This window comes from Drosophila persimilis, unplaced genomic scaffold (genome assembly GCF_003286085.1).
Source record: "Drosophila persimilis strain 14011-0111.01,24,50 unplaced genomic scaffold, DperRS2 tig00000829-arrow-arrow-pilon, whole genome shotgun sequence".
Classification (NCBI taxonomy): Eukaryota; Metazoa; Arthropoda; class Insecta; order Diptera; family Drosophilidae; genus Drosophila; species Drosophila persimilis.
Genome location: NW_020825359.1, coordinates 448,274 through 466,417, shown reverse-complemented (window position 1 = coordinate 466,417; position 18,144 = coordinate 448,274). Strand labels below are relative to the sequence as shown.

General features: G+C 43.5%; 2 protein-coding genes and 1 long non-coding RNA gene across 4 annotated transcripts in view; 1 reads left to right on the top strand and 2 right to left on the bottom strand.

Moving 5' to 3' along the window:
- Positions 1–226: 226 nt before the first annotated feature.
- LOC113566690 overlaps positions 227–18,144 on the top strand; it is a 44,305-nt gene continuing 26,387 nt past the window's right edge. The window contains exon 1 of the long non-coding RNA XR_003409202.1: positions 227–311. This is a non-coding gene — a long non-coding RNA (uncharacterized LOC113566690). The remainder of the gene's footprint in view (positions 312–18,144) is intronic.
- Positions 4,448–10,381, bottom strand: LOC6600030 (retinol dehydrogenase 12). 2 transcript variants are annotated; one of them, XM_026993428.1, is made up of 2 exons: positions 10,271–10,381; positions 4,448–6,045 (listed from the first exon to the last, which is right to left on the bottom strand). In XM_026993428.1, exon 2 carries the CDS (start codon positions 6,019–6,021, stop codon positions 4,837–4,839), a length of 1,185 nt encoding a protein of 394 aa, XP_026849229.1. In that variant the 5' UTR covers positions 6,022–6,045; positions 10,271–10,381; the 3' UTR covers positions 4,448–4,836. The 2 variants fall into 2 exon arrangements, with proteins under 2 accessions (XP_026849229.1, XP_026849230.1); XM_026993429.1 differs by lacking the exon at positions 10,271–10,381 and adding an exon at positions 6,775–7,098.
- LOC6604587 lies at positions 14,777–16,297 on the bottom strand. Its single transcript, XM_002029435.2, has one exon. The coding sequence runs from the start codon at positions 16,077–16,079 to the stop codon at positions 15,501–15,503; it is 579 nt and encodes a 192-aa protein (XP_002029471.2). The 5' UTR covers positions 16,080–16,297; the 3' UTR covers positions 14,777–15,500.

Sequence of the window (18,144 nt, the reverse complement as noted above, 5' to 3'; positions counted from 1 at the left end):
CAATTTCCACTAAATTCATTTCCTTACATTGTGACTGCACGCTAACTACACATTCGCCACATATTAACTACATCTTTATGTATTTACAGAAGGCGACACCTGAAGGGGAAATGTTTACGTTTCATATAAGCCCCATCGAAGCGCCAGTGTGAAAACCTCCGTTATCCACTTTTTGTCATGACTTTTCTGACATTTAAAAAAAAATCCGATTTTGATACGATCAGCATCGATGCTGATTACGAATTAGTATTCGATATGGCCTCTAAATGGCATTTCTACACGATTTCTACATTGCTGCATTGGACAAGAGGGTGAGTCCCTTACGCTTCTTAAGATAGATTGTTAAATACTAGAAAATACTGTGAAAAGTAACAATTTACAAGGTGTGTGAGCTAGACATGGTGGCTAGAAAACCAATGTGGCCTGGGACTTAGCGATAAAATATACTGTCTGACCCACATACATATATAAAATAAACGGTCTCATTTTCGAAATATACCGTAAATATACTGACGAATTCAAGTTCTATTGTACATATTCCTCGTTTTTAATATTTCGTCGAATATTACAATAAATAAAATTACAATAAAATACAATAAAAATTACAATAAAAGATATCCCATCACGAAATATAGAGCGAATCACAAAAGACTAAGAGCCAGTCCCTCCAAACTTGAGCGCCAAATAAAAATTATTTGAAAGTGAAGGACAGAACAAGTGAGCGACAAGGATTTAAATGCAATCCGTTGGAATAAATTACGCACGGAAGTACGATTTGAAAGAGCGAAAATTAAAAAACCTGCGTAGAGAAGTTTCTATACCTTTTGTCTCTAAATATGCCGTAAAAAATTAAATTTCAATTGAGGTAACTTCGTACCCAAGATGGTGGACATGAATATGTGTGGTATTTTTAGTGTGTTTGCCAGTCGCCGTTCGTGCGGCTTAACAGCCATGTAGCGGTGAGCTATTTTGAGCGGTTCGATTCAAATTTCAAGTCAAATTTTTATTTACTTGCTGGTAGCACTTCCAACATCTATCTCAAGATAATGTGGCTAGATGCTTTATATAAATAGATCACTGAAGTTAATTGATTTTAGGCACATTCAGTGATTTGAACTGGAGCTCTTTTAAGCCGGACAGTGCTGCCCCTTTATCCAAATAACATCTGACAGGATTTTTTCAACACTGGCATTAATTATAAATAATAATGGCAGTTTAGTGATTTTGCATTGCCGTTTGTATCGCATCTCGTATAAACGTGCGATCTATTCGAGACATACCTCTGCCCTGCCCTGCTCCCAGAGATATTCCGATGTCATGCCTTTTGGACTATTTTCGCTGCTGCTTTTGTCACGTCGCCAAACCGTTTTGGTGCTGTTGCTGGTGTGCGGGTGGGTGTGGGAAATGTTTTTATCGGCCATTAAAGAAATGCGCCAGCGTCTCATATCTATAAATAGTGCCCGTACTTCGAATTGGCTGCAATTTAGATGCAGTTAGCATTTGTTTACCCCACAAGTGTTTTTTATTTTTTGTGTGTATTTTTTGCATCTTGTTTTTGTGGCATTCATCAACAGGCATCACTTCTTTGGACCCGCAGAAAGCCTTGAACCAATTTATCGACGATTGACGTTTGTTAAAGGCATCGCATCCCACAATGTAGAGAGAACTTCTGGTTGAGTCACTCAAATTCACATCTTAATGAATTTTCACACATATTGGAACTTGGCATGAAACATTTTTCGATCGGTGGCTGTTCTGTCGGGAAGCTAATGACCTCGCAATGGGTTGGGTTACGTCTGGATATGTACATATGTATATGTACATATATAATGGGAAAGCTCTTTCTCTAGCCCAGGGGTCTTATGTTCATAGGGAAATGCGCTGCCGCTCACGTACACGTGTGCAACAGTGATCGGCAGCAATTCAATGCTTTTTACGCACACAAACGCACTGCAATGAGTGCGTGCCGATCTTTGCTCATCACTCGCGCCCTTGCCCTTTAGGTAGCCATCCGAATATTGTACGTAAAACCACTTGAGTTTTACTGCCGTCAGATGGGAGAAGGATCGAAAGTCAAGTATAACTTGAGAGTAAGAACGTGTCATTACACATATGTACTCGTACATACTTATGGTATGTATGTATCTAGCTGAAAAATATTATCAAGCGAATGAATGAATGGAAAAATTAAATGAAATCGACAAACACATCAAAAATAGAAATAAACGTAATTATTTAATTGGAGCTGACATACTGTATACCTAAAGCGTACAATGCGAATTAAATTTCAAGAAAAAAATAAATATAAGAAAATTACCATGAGTAAACAAGCAATGAATGAGAATTGCATGTACCAACTCGTTCTAAAATTTTCGGATAAACAAAATTTGATAATTCAATAAATTCTCCATATCATATGGCTATGAAACGGCAAACTATTTCTTAGTAATTTCTTTGAAATTAAATTTAATTCGATTACAATTTGACTTTGAAAAGTTGATCTATAGTTTCCTGTTTGGAAAATGATTATCATTTCGAATTGCGGTAGGTTGATTTATCCAGCCCGTGTAACAATCGTACTCGTACTGGTACCTTCTTATTATCTCACATGTTTAGCGACGCATTGACGTCGCTTGCAAGCAATTTCACAATTCTACGATCATCATACCCACTTGATGATGGTGGGAATGGAAGTAAACGGAATTGAATCATATGTGTAATAGAGCCAAAACCAGGCACTTACATAAGCCCGTCGGCGTGACATCGAGCCCCATGCCCGACCATCCAAAGTTTCTGGAATCTTCTTCCTTAGTTTCGATTAGAATTCCATATCTAAATGCATCCAATCCCAGATGCCAGACGGGAGGGAACTATACCTATTGAATGAGAAACTCTTTCCTCCATCGGGGCATACGATCATCCAAGTGTTGATGCCTGCTTTTTGGAGTCAGGTATCCACCCACACTCTTTCTCTATCTCTCGTCACCTTAATTTTAAGCCAGGGCTCAATGTCCAAGCTCAAATATTTGCACACCTACTTTTACATACATGTGTACATATCATATGCTCTTTTCCATGGTGCCGTTCTTATCGATCAAATGCCCGTTTCTCCGAATGGAACAGCTGTTGGGGTAGGGCCTGGCCGGGGCCGGTGGCAAAGGGACGGGACACGCAATCAAAAGCCACTCATGAGCGAGTGGAATTTTCCATTGCAGTTTTTCGTGCAAATGCTGTGTGCCGTCTTTAACCCTAGAATGGATAACGTTCTACCATAGAATGAATTTGTTAATAATTTATAGAATTTAAGCTATTTTAAGCTGGACCAAACAATAATCTAATATCTAAAATATGATACGATTATTTTCTTTAAGTTAAAACTAAATTGCTGGAATTTACAAAAATCATCTTATCTTGTTTTTCTTTCTTATTCAAATCAAATGTAAAAAATTATGACTGCTTTTTAAATTTCAAATTATAATTTCGACTATCTTTCTATTTGAGCAAAAAGTTCGGTAACACACAAGTGGTGTAATTGGATTTAATTATCTAATGTGTATGTATATTCCAGTATATGTATAATATTTAATTTATGAACAACCATTAGAAATATAAATTATAGCGTTACACAGAGTGGAATGTTTTAGGCAAACAAAAAAAAGGTGCAATTGGGAGTTCAGTTTTGTGATTTTCACTTTTGGCACACCTGTAATTTGCAGTTACGTACCAGAACGACCCCATGGGCATGCATGGGTTTAATTGCAGTCTCTCCACCGCTCACTCGCTCGCTCGCTCTTCCCTCTCCCGACCCCTACGACCATTAATGCTAATGGCATGTGAATGAATGCACAAAGAGGGGGATGCGAGGCAGAGAAAGAGCGCCAGTGTGACTGACGACTCTGACTGTCCCACTCACTCACTTACTCACTCATTACACGTCTGCCTGCTCGCTCACTCCCTCACGTCACATGAAATTACAGTGGCCGTCGTCATCGTCAGCGTTGTTCTCATTGATTTTGCTTTGTTCGCGTAAATTGTTCTCTTTATGCTAATGTTGTAGCTGTTGCTCTGCCAAATTGCCAACAGAGAGAAAGAATGAGAATAAAATAATGTGGAAGAGGCGGAGAAAAAAGAGGATAGGGAGGAAGACTGGAGTGCAGTGGTGCGAGAGTGAAGTCATTCACTTGAAGAGCGGTGCTAAGCGAGAGAGCAGCAGGAGGATTGCAAGGCGTACTTGTGCCTGGTAAGGGCCGACCCTTTCCCTCTCTCTCGAGTTGTATATTTTGTTTGTCTCATTCTTACTCCAACCCTAGCACTACACCGTTCAGGGAATGCCAATGCCTCACCTTGCATTAATATGTTTTATATATTTCGAAGAAGACTGGAGCCAGGGAGAGCAGGAAGAGAATTGGGGTGAGCGTAACTGATTAAGAAAAGAGAGAGGAGGGAATTGCATGTTAAGTTTACCGTTTATTTTAATTTGGGTTTTCTGCCTGGTGTTATGCACAAGAAATAAACAAAAAAAAAAAAATAACAAAAGAAGGCCAGCTTCGGTGGGCCGAAGCTTTTGATACCCTTGAAGATCGATCGTTCCTAGATCGTTCTTAGAAATGATTGGTTTTGTGTGTAAAATTTAAACTTTATAGCTGAAAAATCACTTCTCATAGAGACCGAACGACGGACATGTGATCGCACGATACGCGTAATACTCTCTTGAAGGGTATTCAAAACTATAAAATAAGTTAACTGCAAGGTCTTCCAATCGAACCCCCGTCTTGGTACAGTATTGATTGAACCTCTTCCTTATGACTACGACGACGACGACGACTATGACTACGACTACGAGCGATTGACCACAACGGTGTCCACTGTTTCAGCGGCTGCTGTACCTGGGCTGCCATTACCGTTGGCACTCCCGTTAGTGCTCCCATTGCCATTCTGTGCCGGTGGCGGCTCTATGGGGGGCAGACCCACCAGCTTCTCGCTCTCCCGCCAGAGCCAGTCGGCGGTGTCCGTACTGCGGGCCCAGGGAACCAGGGGAAAGCGCATGCTGTCCGAATAGTAGCCGCCGGTGGACCTCTCCAGGGACGGGTCCAGGGCAAGGCGCAGCGTGGTCTGTGCCCCAGCCTTGGGGGTCTTGAAGAAGTACAGCGAGACGACCTGCAGGGCGCTCTTCATCCAGGCAGGGCCTGCAAAGTGTCGGTTCAGTTCGGTGCGAACGACGCCCGGGTGGCAGCAGTTGACCGTCACCCCGGTGTCTTTAAGCAGGGCCGACAGCTTGCGGGTGAAGAGGATATTGGCCAGCTTCGACTGGCTGTAGGCTCCAAAGAACTTGCTGTACTTGCGCTCGCTCATGAGGTCCTCGCGATGGATGCGCCCAAAGAGGTGAGCCGCCGAGCTGACTACCACGATCCGGCTGGGCGTGGCCTGCTTGAGCCGGTCGAGCAGCAGGTTGGTGAGCAGAAAGTGGCCCAAATGGTTGACGCCCAGCTGCTGTTCGTAGCCGTCGGCGGTGAGGGAGCGGGGACAGGCCATGATGCCGGCATTATTGATCAGCAGATCCAGGCGCGACTCCTCCGCCTTGAAGCGGGCCACAAAGTTGCGTACGGACTCCAGGGAGCCGAGGTCCAGGCTGCGATTAAATAGCTGCTGGTTCTGGGTGCGGTCCATGATCTCGATGCGGGCCGCCTCACAGCGTCCCGGGTCACGGCAGGCCATATACACCTTGGCCCCCCTTCGGGCCAGCTCCAGTACCGTCTCCTTGCCGATGCCCGTGTTGCAGCCGGTGACGATCACCACCTTGCCGTCGATGCGGTTCGCCTTGCGGTAGGCGGGGCCCTGGATGCACTTGCGCAGCAGCCACATCACGAACAGTGCACAGATCCCGATCAGCAACAGGAGCACGAACCACGCCCAGAATCCACGAAAGCAGAGCGTCTTCTCCACCGCCTCTGCGGTCGGATCGAAGCCGGCTGGCAGTGCTGTTGTCCCTGTTCCTCCAATGGGTGTGACAGCCTCCGACATCGCTGGCTGTATGCGAATGTGTTTCTGTGTGTGTGTGTGTGTGTGTGTGTGTGAGAGAGAGCCGAAAAAAGAGAGAAAAGAAAGTTCAATTGTTGTTTTATATGGAGACTGGAAAGGGCAAGCATGGAAGTGGATCTGTGGACCTGAAGTGGATCATTTGTGGATCGTGTGTACTTTGTCAGTAAAAGAGGTAGTGATTATGAGTAATTATCGATAGCCTGCAATAAAATAATTATTTCCAGCGATTTAATTATGGGCTAGTGCTTACTTGAAGAATTAAATCAGTACTCGTATTTCCACACAATTTACAACTGCTGGCGTCTGATTTATCAAAACTTCGTCACTATATCGATTAGGGATATATCTTAAGAATATCTAAAGGGATTTCACTTCAATTTACGTACACCTGAAGCAGGGTTTTAGCTATTGTCCATTTGTGAATCGATAAAGGAACAAGTTCTATTTTTTCCTTCGCACTGTATTGCTACAACTTGTCCATACAGTGTATTATCCTTGAATGAAGCCGTTTCGGGTAATGCTTTCACCCTCAATTACAATTAGTGGCGCTCCATTATTGATTGTCGGTCAACGCAGCGTCATTCAAATTCGAAAACAAGCCTCTCCACCACCATTTCGACCACACTTTCATTGACATATTCGGCATTCTTTTACGGGAAATTACTCAACTTTCTTTTGATTACCAGCACAACACACCACAGCACACCTTGCCCACCTGCTGCTTTCGTAGCTTACCGAATATTTGATATCTTTACTGCAGATAACGCTGGTGGCCTAGAGACTGGAGACAATGATGGGAACACAGATCCAACTGAGACTTTTGGCCAACACGATTCTCACTCGGGTGGTCAGGTGGCGATTTCGCACATTTCCACTTTCGTTTGCTCGATCGATTAGGAAGAGTGGCTCCGCTCTGAAGCCCTCTGTTTATGTTTATGGGTCAGGTTAGTGGTGGTGCCTCTGCTTGGTCGTTGCGTCCAAACGACTGGCGCGATCTTAGCCAACTGAATGTAGGCTCCAATTGTAAGCTTACGGCTCCGTCTGAGCCGCTAACACGTCAAAAAATAACCTGAAAATAAGTGTTTTCGAGGCGGTTTGCCTCGGCCGACACTGTCTGCTGTTATTAACATGCCTCTGTCTCTGCCGCTGCCGCTGCCGCTGCTGTTGCTGCTGCATGTGCCGCAGCTGCGGCCTGGCCTTAAATTCGAGTCTTTGTTGTAGTCTTTCTCTTCAACTTTCACTTTGTTCAGTTTTTTGTATACCCTCTTGGTAGAGGGGTAGTTTAGTTTGCGAGCATCACAACAAAAGAAGCATTTTTCTATACTTCTTGATGCAAAATTGTTTTAGAATCATATATTGCAAAACGTGATCGATAATATACAAACGATCCACTAAGATTCGGTCACTATATCATAGCTACTATAGGAAAAATCTCGTATATAAATAATATATGTAGCTTCTATCGGAATTTTTGGCTATCAATGAAGCGATCGATCTGGGTAGGGTATCACAAGCTTCGGCTTTGTTGATATTGTTTTTACACTTTGCTGCCTCTGCCTTTCTTGCATTCTGCTTTGCTCGCTGCTTCTGTCCACGTTTGTTTTGCTCACTCGTTCGCGGAGCGCACTGTCGCCGCCTGCCTCTTTTTGTGGCTTCCCCGGCCTGCCGGCCACACCACTCCTACCTCATAATGAGGCCATTCCAATTCGCATCACGATTTTTCTCCGCTCTCCCCGAAGAGAGCCGTCTGGCTGCGGGATCAAGACCCCAGGGGTGGCGAGCACCTGTCGAGGATCGCAGAGGTGCCTGGCCGCGCTGGCCCCTGGCCCCTGGCCCCCGACAAGGCCAAGACTATGAACAATTCATTCGCACCGGCTGGTTATGACTTGGACTTGGACTTGCACTTTGCTTTCAAGTCTTAACCAGCGCCGTGTTCGCGCCTCAAACCTCGTAATTTGGTGGAAATCCGTCGGGTAGGACGCACGAAAATCGATGGGGAAGCACAAACACACAAAAAAAAACCAAAAAAAAAAAAAAAACACGGATAATGACGACAGAGCAGAGTTGAATGTCCTTGACTCAGGCCGAAAAGCAAGTCGCAGGGGTCACAGGATTTGAGGGCTTGTGAGGGGTATTTTGTTGTTGTTTTTTTTTTGGTGGCTGACGTGCGTTTTCACATGCCAAACAACAATGCCAGGAAGAGAGAGAGAGAGAAACTCAGAGAAAGAGAGAGTGTTTATGATAAGAGAAAGAGCACACCAGAAGAGAAGCAGGGTCATGGTGTATTAATAAAAGGTGTGCCCCTTCCCAAACATACAAAAAAACCAACACTAAATGTTAGCGAGTGACACGAGCCAAATATTCACCCAAATAAAATACGCGCGAATGTGCCTCACCTTTAATTGGCATTCCTTGGCTACATACAGGGTCGGAGCGCAGGAGTCGGCCCAAGTTAGAGAGCAGTGGTAGGTGGTAGGGCCGAGAGAGTGCGCAACTTTGGACTAGGTCAGGACAACGCGTCGTCAGACGCCGTTCCTTTTCCCGCACTGTTAAATCGATGAGCAGAAACAGCCACCCCTCAATACCCTGGTCCTTTCAGTTCAGACTTTTGGCTTTTTGGGAATTTTCCACTGCCCGGCCGCAAGACGGGCCCTGAACAACAACGACCCTCGTTGAGGGTTTCAAAGGAGAACGAGTTAGTTGTAGAAGGTTTTGTTTCGTTTCGTTTCGTTTCGACAGCATGGCATATGCATTCAAAAATCGATGAAATATCATTAGGAATTGTTCAACAGATGTACAATATGTACATTCAAGAAAGACCCATATTACCCTTGGAGAGCGTACTTTAAACTTGATCATCTCAGACCTCATAAATCTTATTGGCAGATAATTATCTGCGAATTTACTTTGCCGGACTTAAGTACTGGCACGGCAATCAAATTTCAGTTTACTGCTATTTTAAGAGCTTTTTCGTCGCGATTTTTAAAAGGAAAAATAAATGTATCCGACAACTTGAACAAAATTTCTTTAAGAATGGCTAATTTAAGTATTCTTCGCACATGTGGCCACTATTTTTTTTTAAAAGGATTCACCCTAAGTTTAATATACGACAAACCGCAAACCACAGAATTTTATAGGAAAGTATTTCCGCATATTCCCAACCAAGGAAAATCGTAAGCTGGGATCGGCGAAATTACAAAGAAAGATACCGCCATCCAATCGGAGCATTTTTCAATGGTTCAAAAGACCTTCAGACCAGTTCTAGATACATAGTATATCAGATAGGATTGTTACCATATCCCACTTAAAGCGGTTTAGTGGCTGCACCTCAGTGGCCTGGTAATTGCAACATGCTGTGGCACCCATGTACAAATGCATTCCTCTGAATTTCAGGCATTGCTGCAAGTGACAAGTGCTTTTTGTTCTAGTCTAATTTATAATGAAATTCCTCGAAGTAACTGGAAATTGGTTTTCAGTTCGTGGATCTGACACTACATTTTACGGAAGGTTTAAACTTTAAGGAATGCTCAACACTGAAACATTGTGTCTTGCAACTACCGCACGAGAAGCAGCATTCAGCTGCAGCATGTTTTGAAAAGCAATTGCCGCAAAAATTCCACAATTCCAGAGTTTAGTCCTCCACAGGAGGCCAGCTTGTGGCTTTCAAGGAGATGATGCACAAATGCGAAAAAGGTTTCACAAAATTACCATAAACCAAACATTTATTCCTTCATTATATGGGGGCGACATTGCGGTGCACAATCCGCTTACAGCTGCAGGGGGGCGCGTGGAGCACGGCGCGTGGCACGAACGGGCATACGGGTATGTTTCTCACATTAAATTTGGTTTCTATCTGGTGCGGCTTCCGCTTTGTTCTCGATATGCGAACATCCTTTTATCCTCTTAGTAAGTCAGCGGCAGCTCATGCACTCAACTGCTAATCGCCTTTGGGTGCTATTAGCATCCCAGCAACCCTGCATCCCGGCCACGCCCACTGCCTTCCCTTTCGGCTTCACCTGCGACTCTATGCGACACAGGGCTTAATTGTGTCAAAGAAATTGTGTAAAGTTTGCTCTTATCTATCTTGCAAGTGCCACGTCGCCCACCAGAATACATGACTCTCCGCCTGACGTCAATGCAGAGTGGGTGATGGTATGGGGACACATAATTGGGGCACATGCATTATTGCGTTATATAAGCGCATGGGGAGATGAGATTAGTTGAGACTGACCTTGATCTTCGAGCGAATAATGAGTGGAAGCGCTGCCAAAAGCCCACAAGACCTAGAAAACCGCGCGAGAAGTACTAGTACTACGAGAGTAAACAACTTGTCACAACACGCGCAGGAGGCAACTGTACCGCTCTAGCACATGCCGCCTCGTTCTTATATAAAATGAATCGACTGCAGCAGAAAATAATTAATTTTATTCCATAGAGATAATCCCCATTCCCATTCCAGAATCTCAAAACTGACCAGCCGCAAGAAGCTACACAGATCCATTCGAAAGAGAATGAACAGGGAATGAGAACGTATTTATTGGAAGAGAGGGACTAAGATCCATTCAATCCACTAAAAGAGAGGGAATAAGATCCATTCAATCCATTGAAAGAGCGGGGATTAAACAGAGACGCACTGATAACGAGAGTGCGGTGCGGTTGGGAGTCGAAGATTTCGAGTTTGAGGGCAAGGTAGGTTAACGAAAAGGTAGGAACATTCGATTTCACAGAATATGTAAAATGGATTCATGGATTCACGTACAATATGTGAACTGGTTTGCAATTTTACTGAATAATTGCATTGAATCGAAATCATGCATTCGTAACGAAGGAGAAGCAGCTCCCGTCCCGCTCATCATCAGAAGTGTGGAAATGGAGGAAGGCCACTGAGGCCATGGCATTGCCTCCCAAAACAGGATCGAACTGGGAATAATTGTTCAATAACTGTTCAATTAAGCAGCGACTTGAATGCGGCACGCGCGAATCACAGCCAGAGAGACAGAGTGAGAGTAGAGGAGAGCAGAGCAGAGCATCAGCAGTGTGAGCGTCAGGGGGGAGAGCAGGCAGGGTGGTAATGCCAATTAAAACCTGTTGCCTCTCATGGCAGCATAAGAGCGCACACAATAGCCCCCAGTCCCCCAGCGCTCTGTGCTCCCGATGACCAATCAAGCTTCAACTGATTCGTAAATTAGCAAATAGAACGAAAAGCCAAAGACAAAGAGAACAACAACAGCAAAGGCAAAATCAAAAGCAAAATCAAAAGGGGCGAGAAACGAACCAGATGAAAGCGCATCAACAGCAACAAGCGGAGAGAGCACAACAAAGAGCAAGAGCAAGTGCGGAGCGCAACGGAACGGAACAGCAAGGCACAAGAACAAGAACAAAAAACAGAAAGAGACGAAATCAGAAAGCCCAGCAGGAAATCAAAAGAAGGCTATCGATTGGTGGGTCGAGTCTTTTGATACCCTTGATCGATCAGTGATCGTACTCATCGCAGGTTTACTGTACGGTACATCCAATGGGAAACCATAGTGCAACCTGCTGTTGCAGGCTACTCTCCCCTTCATTTGCATTCATTTCTGACCGACACAAGAGCTTTCTACTATTATCGGATAGATAATGGTATTCCTGGATGTCTCTTAGACTTGATTACCATTTCGTAGATCTCTGCCGAAGCGTGGAAAGTGGTTTTCATGTTCTGTACCAAAAACCTACAAAAGCTCTTAACAGTTGAATAATGAATAGTTCCCAGAAGTAACTGAGATTTGATAGCTGCCAAGGGCAGCAGGGCTTTGTATCTGCCTGCATTCTGCTGTTCGTGGAAGTGTTTTCGAATTTGCCTTCCACAGAAGTTCCATGCTTTCAACACATTCTGCTGTATTTGGAGTCGCAATGGCACTCCTATATATCATCTGCACAGATGCTGTACCATATAGTATGCGTGTGCGTTTTAGAAAGCATCACCGATCTATTTATGGTTTCTCCATAAATCAATCAGTCAATTGATACGCCTAGAAACCCAAAAAAAAAGCATTACCATACAAAACACTCGTAAATCAAGCAGCGGACATTTATGAATCCATAAATAGTAACCCTATAGTATCTTTGCAATATTGTAACCATACTCTCTTGCTTATCTTCTTTATGGCCATGTGAGCTTGAAAAACTGCCTCGAACTGGTTAAATTGCTTTAGAGTGCAGGAAATCAAAGATAAGAACTACTGCAACAACAAAACGACAGGATTGAACTATATAAATATAGAATATTGTATAAGAATAGCTCTAAGTACAGATAAAGATAGATCTATGTTATCTACCAACCCTGTACTCGCTTCCTGGCGTTGCCTCATGGTCATGCCCACCCACCAGTCGAGTATCAAAGGAAAATAGATCGTGCTATGCGAGTATATCGGACAAATGACACACTGACTCTCGCCCAGATTCAAGAGCACGCTCACACACAGTCAAGCGTACCCCCTCAGAATCTGTGTTGACTTCTGTTTTGATTGAAATTGAATGTTAAACGTTTTCATCGTTGAATATCTATCAAAATGTATCTGCATATATGTACAAACAGTCGTGTGTGCGGCCCGGGCCTAACATTTATCAGAGCTGCGAGTCGAGTGGCCAGAGCGATACAAGTCTATTCATTCGCCCCATGCTGGCTACCGGCGGCTGTCCGGGTGTGCGGGCGTGCGGGCGTGACACACGCCGCATCTCATATTCCGCATGGTTTTGGGCCATATATTTCGTCGCAGTCTGTCCAAAGGTCAAGGCTGCCTCCCTCCCCATCATGGCGCCCAGTCATCGGGTATACACGACTAATTCTTTAATTGGTATTCATTCACACCCATTTCAGATAATTTGATAGCCTGTGGCTTCTTATTTCAAAAATGTTTCAACGAAGTACGAAATACAGGTACGAGCGGTTCTAATTTCTGGAAATTTCCATTGTATATGAAACTAGAGAGCGACTTGTAATTGGATGATGAGAAATGTGATTCCACTGGTGCACACATTTTATAGGTTTTTGGGGGAATTTCCAAACCCCCTGTGGAATACTAAAATGTATTCCAGGGTATTATGATTTGGACCAGAATGAAGAATATACATATCTGAATACTTACTTCCTTTTTAAAGCGAATCGATTTCAATATCAAAGTTGCAGATGAATGGCGGGATCTTTTGAAGGATAATTCCATCAAAGGGTAGAAATTTCTTTCCGACCTGCACGAATTCCTTGCCCTGAAGCATGGAATACTTTTTTTTTGTGAGGCAGCAGAGGCTAGAGCTTAGAAATGAAATTATTGATGATGTGAATTCGCCCCAAGGGTACAATATTTTCATCGGTTAGCATATGTTCCGCTATAGGTTTTCTAGGGTATACATCTGTGCCTAGATCCCACCCAATTGTTGTGACATTTTGTTGCATTTTGTATTGATTTTTGTTGCACTTTCGTGTTGTGTGGTGCTCTTGCGGTGTCGTCTGTGGCTGGCGCTGCCCCTGCTGCTGCTGCTGCTGCCTCGGCTTCCGCATGCCAAAGTGCGCCCAGCAGGCAGGGCGGCGTACCAGTGGAATGGGAAAGTGTAGGTTTAAGGTGTAGACTTACCTGTTTAGATGTGTAGTGTGTGTGCGTGTGGGGCGAGCGTGGAGCAGCGTCTAATTTACGGTGTCGAGTAGCCCCACCCACCACCCCGCACTGCCACTCGCACCCGCACTGTCAACGCATTTTATGCGCACTTGGCTGTGCCACAGGCCGTTATGCAGTACGTACTAGCAATGGACGCCCTCCCCCACGCCGCTCTGGCGCTGCAGCTGACATCTTAATAAAATTAAATAGTTTTCATTTTAGTTGATTTTATTATATGTTTTATTTTTGGTTTTCTTTCGATCTCTCACTCTCTCTCAATATAGTATACACATGTATATTTTTCTCTTTCTTTTGTTTTGCGTAGTTTACAAAATTTAGAACCTAAGAAAAAAATGAAACTAGCATTAAATACAAGTATGTTATTTTTAGTTTAAGTACATTTATGTATATTTTAATGTAATAGGTATATAGATATAGTATATGTAGCTATATACTGTGTATACAGGTATATAGTATTCACAATTTGGATATAAATGATTTCTCAAGTCTGTTTTCAGCGATCTGCATCTGCATCCCAAAACGCTTTCCCAAAAATATCTACACTTATGGCCGAAATACTCTTAGCATTTACAGATATTTCAATAGCTTTAGATACAATAAATTTAATATTCAGTTGTCACTTTTATCAAAGAATTTGAATGATACCTTTTAAGTTTTGATTAACTTTCTAGTTTTTGTTTCTGTTTTTTGTTTGTTTTGTTGACCACAAGTGTTTGTGCCCATATGTAATACATACATATATTGTCAATATTTGCGCTTACAGATTATGTAATCTACATATATACATATGTACATATATGTATATGTATAACCAATTTAACGATACAATATAGTTTTCTTTATCGAACATTTGTTGTACTATCCTTTTTTGTGTGTCTGTGTGGGTCTCTGTTATAGTGTTATACTGTTATACAATGCAATTTGGCAGTTGCAATTGGTTTTGTGTAAATTTCATTTTTTATCAAAGCAACACCGCAATGCGTGGCCGGAGAGGGTCTTTTTTGGGTAGGGATCTAAATACACTACTTGGAAGCCTTGCCACACACAAAAGCATACATATAAACACGTACATACATACATATGTATAATATTTAAAATGAATTTATAGTTATAGTTTTCATTTGTACACCGAATACAAAAAAAAAAGTGAATATTAAAATGTATTATTATTTTATATTATATTATTCAGCAAAACAACCGCCGCCAACTATCGCCGACCCACTCACTCACTCGCATCGGGTTTGAGGGGGTCTCTCGCCGATCCACTAACTCAATCGCCTGCCTGGTCGCTGGCTGTCTCCTCCACTCATCTTTTTCATTTTCTCTTTCTCTTTTTTGTTTGTCACCCTCGCTGCATTCGCTATGCTGCTGCGGTCCCGTTCCTTAGTCTGGCGAGGAGGTGGAGCGACGCACACGCATCTTTAGCCGACTGGCGCTGCCGATGCTGCTGCGTCGACGGTTACGTCGACGGTAGGGACTGCTGCTGCCGCCTGTTAGCTGCTCGACAGAGCTGCTGGTGGCTTCTCTGTCCAGCTCCAGCGCCAACGCCAGCTGCGGCGGCACGACGCTGGCGTGGGAGAAGAATTGATAGTAGCGCCTGAAGCGTCGCCCCATTCGACTGATCATCCCTCCCCCTCTCACAGGTACTTCTGCTCTTTCCCCTTCTTCGCCTTCTGCTGCTTCTATTTCCTCCCAGTTGTGGTTCTCGTTGTTGTTGTTGTTGTGGCTGGGGCGATGTACAGCTCTGTCGCTGGCACTGTAGTTGTTGTTGTTGCTGATATTGCTGTTCTGCTGCTGCTGATGGGCCCGCTCTCAAGAGCGCTTGCCGCTGTCCTTGCGGAAGGATTTGCGGAGCTTGTCAACAAGACGCAAGTGGAATTTGGTATAATCGTTACTGGCGGTCGATGTCGCATTCACATCGCTGCCGTTTCCGTTGCTCTGCTTGCAGCTCTGCTGATTCTGATTCTGACTTTGAGCCGTCGCCGCCGCCTGGCGCTCCAGGGCCGAGGCCGTTTGCGTGCGGCTGAGGGGGCTGGACCGCGTTGGGGACATAATCAGCATCATGGAGCCGTTCGAGCTCCGCGATGCGTTTCGCGGGAAAGTGCGTGAGCTCTGGCACCGCTGCATCTGCATGCGGTGGCCACCATTGCCGCCACCACCCAGCTGGCCGTGTGAGGGGGAGGTGGCAAAACTTTCGGACTTGCATTCGGACACCTTGCGGCGTCGCTGCTGTTGCTGCTGGTTGCCGGTGGCTGTTGTGGGTGTGCCCAAGGCAGTGCCCACGGCCGTGGTCCCGTTACTACTCGCATTGGAGCACTCGGAGGTCTTGCGTGAGCGCGTGTCCTTGTAGATATCATAATTGTTCTTCATAACCGGCATCATGAACGCCATTCTTTCTGCACTTTCTTCTCAATTTCGATCACACACGCTCAAAAAATAAATAAACCGTAAACGAATCGTATTCGCAATGCCTTTTTTGTGGGTTTTTTGTTTGCCGCCCGCGCTTTGTTTGCCGTTCGAATGCAACGGTTCCGTTGGTTCCGCGAATATCGAATGCAGAGAATGGAGAATGTAGAATTTCGAATTTCTTTTCGCGCGTTTACCTCTTGCCTGTTGTTTTCGGTTTGAAGCCGTTAGCTTCCCGCCACTGATACTTATACGCTGACCGCCTGGCGGGTGCTCCAAGAGAGCAGCAAGAGAGCTCCTCGCTCTCGCTCTCGCTCTCTCTCTCTCTCTGTAGGTTGAGAGCGCGCCTGCGCAGTGGAGAGCGTGTCATTTGAGTGCGTGTCAGTGTGTCAGAATGCGCGGCTGTGTGTGTGTGCGTGATTGGGTTGTTTGCGACGTTTATACGTGGCTCTTAATCGTGATCTGGGACAAAGACACGGACAGCGGAAGTTCAAGACATTGACGTCGGTACCTTATCTCGATGACACTGTCAACCGTGCGGCATTAGACCTGAGCCCTATATGCATGCTAAATAGCCTCAAAATCATGATCGATTGCCAACGTAGCGTCGATAGAACCTCGATTGCGATAAGATAACTCCAAATACCGTTAAATGTAAATATCCCAAACGAGTGCAGCCACCAAACCCCAACTAAACACAACCAAAATAAGCAGGGGAAACATTTGTTTATATATGTTTTGCCACTTTAATGAATATTTCTCAATTAATGTCTGCTTGATTTCCGTTTTCATTGGATTGTTGTTGTTTTTTTTGCTGCCTGTATGTATGTATGTACATACATACACATGTACATATGTAAGTACCTTTAAATAATGAATGTGCATATATATTTATTAATTCATTTGTTTCGTTCTTGTTTCTTAGCACTTTTGTCTTTTGTTTTTTTTTTTATGAATGCTTAAATGTTGGTAACAATTTTTCATACATACATATTTGTTTGCTTATTTAACCATCAACTCTCTCCTAATTTTCGTTTTATTTTTTCTGTTTTCAATGTAAATGCATTTTTAACAACATTTTCTTCGCTTGTTTTTATTTAATACAAAAAAAGTGTATTCAAAAAAAGGACAAATATTCAAACAGTTTGAAACGGGAGAGAACTTCTGTGTGTGCGAATGGTATATATCGGTAATTATTTATGAATATATATGGTTTCTTAAGATCTTTGCCTCTCTACTCGTATCTCCCTATATATTGCCAGTGCATTTTGTGCTTGACCACTTCTGCTACCCAATAAAAAAAAGAAGAGGCTAACTCCTTCCCACAACATCGACGTCTTCGGTTGTAAGTATCCTTATGCTTATAAGATCTCATAGTGGGGTCTCTCGAGGCTGTGGGGGTCACACTTAATGGCACCGCAGTGAATGCTTCATCGTGTGCTTATGTTTAAATTCTTTCGCTAAACTCGTGTACAGTTTTCATCATCTTTTGCCTAGGTTCTTTTGCACATTTTCAATGTTCTTTATGAATTGTATAATTTACCTATAGCTTCTTGCGTTCTTTCCTTTCATTTCACGTTAAATATTATATTAACTTGTATTTGCTTAATTTTTTATTTTTTTGCTTCAATTCAATGAATGTCCGTTGTCCGTTAAGTTCAATCAATTTTTCGGTATTTTAAAGACTAGCTAAGGGGTTTCCTAATATGTTTCCCATAGGTTGACGGGGAGGGGGTTTTTATTTTTTTTTTTAAGCAAATAGTCGGTAAGAGGGTTAATCGTATCATCATCAAATTTGCGCATAAACCGCTTATAGAGGGCATGCTACAAAATGCTGTTACCTAACCGGTTCGATTCCCACCAGCTGAAGCATGCCCCCAAAAACGGAAACCAAACCAAAATGTTGTCTCAAATGTCATGTGTGTGTGTGCTGCTGGCAGTTTCGTTGGCTATATATAATATAGTAGTAAATCCATAGAAATTGTCAAATATTTGGTGAGATATTCTTTCAAAAAAATACCATAATCGTAGTAAATCGTCAACATAATCT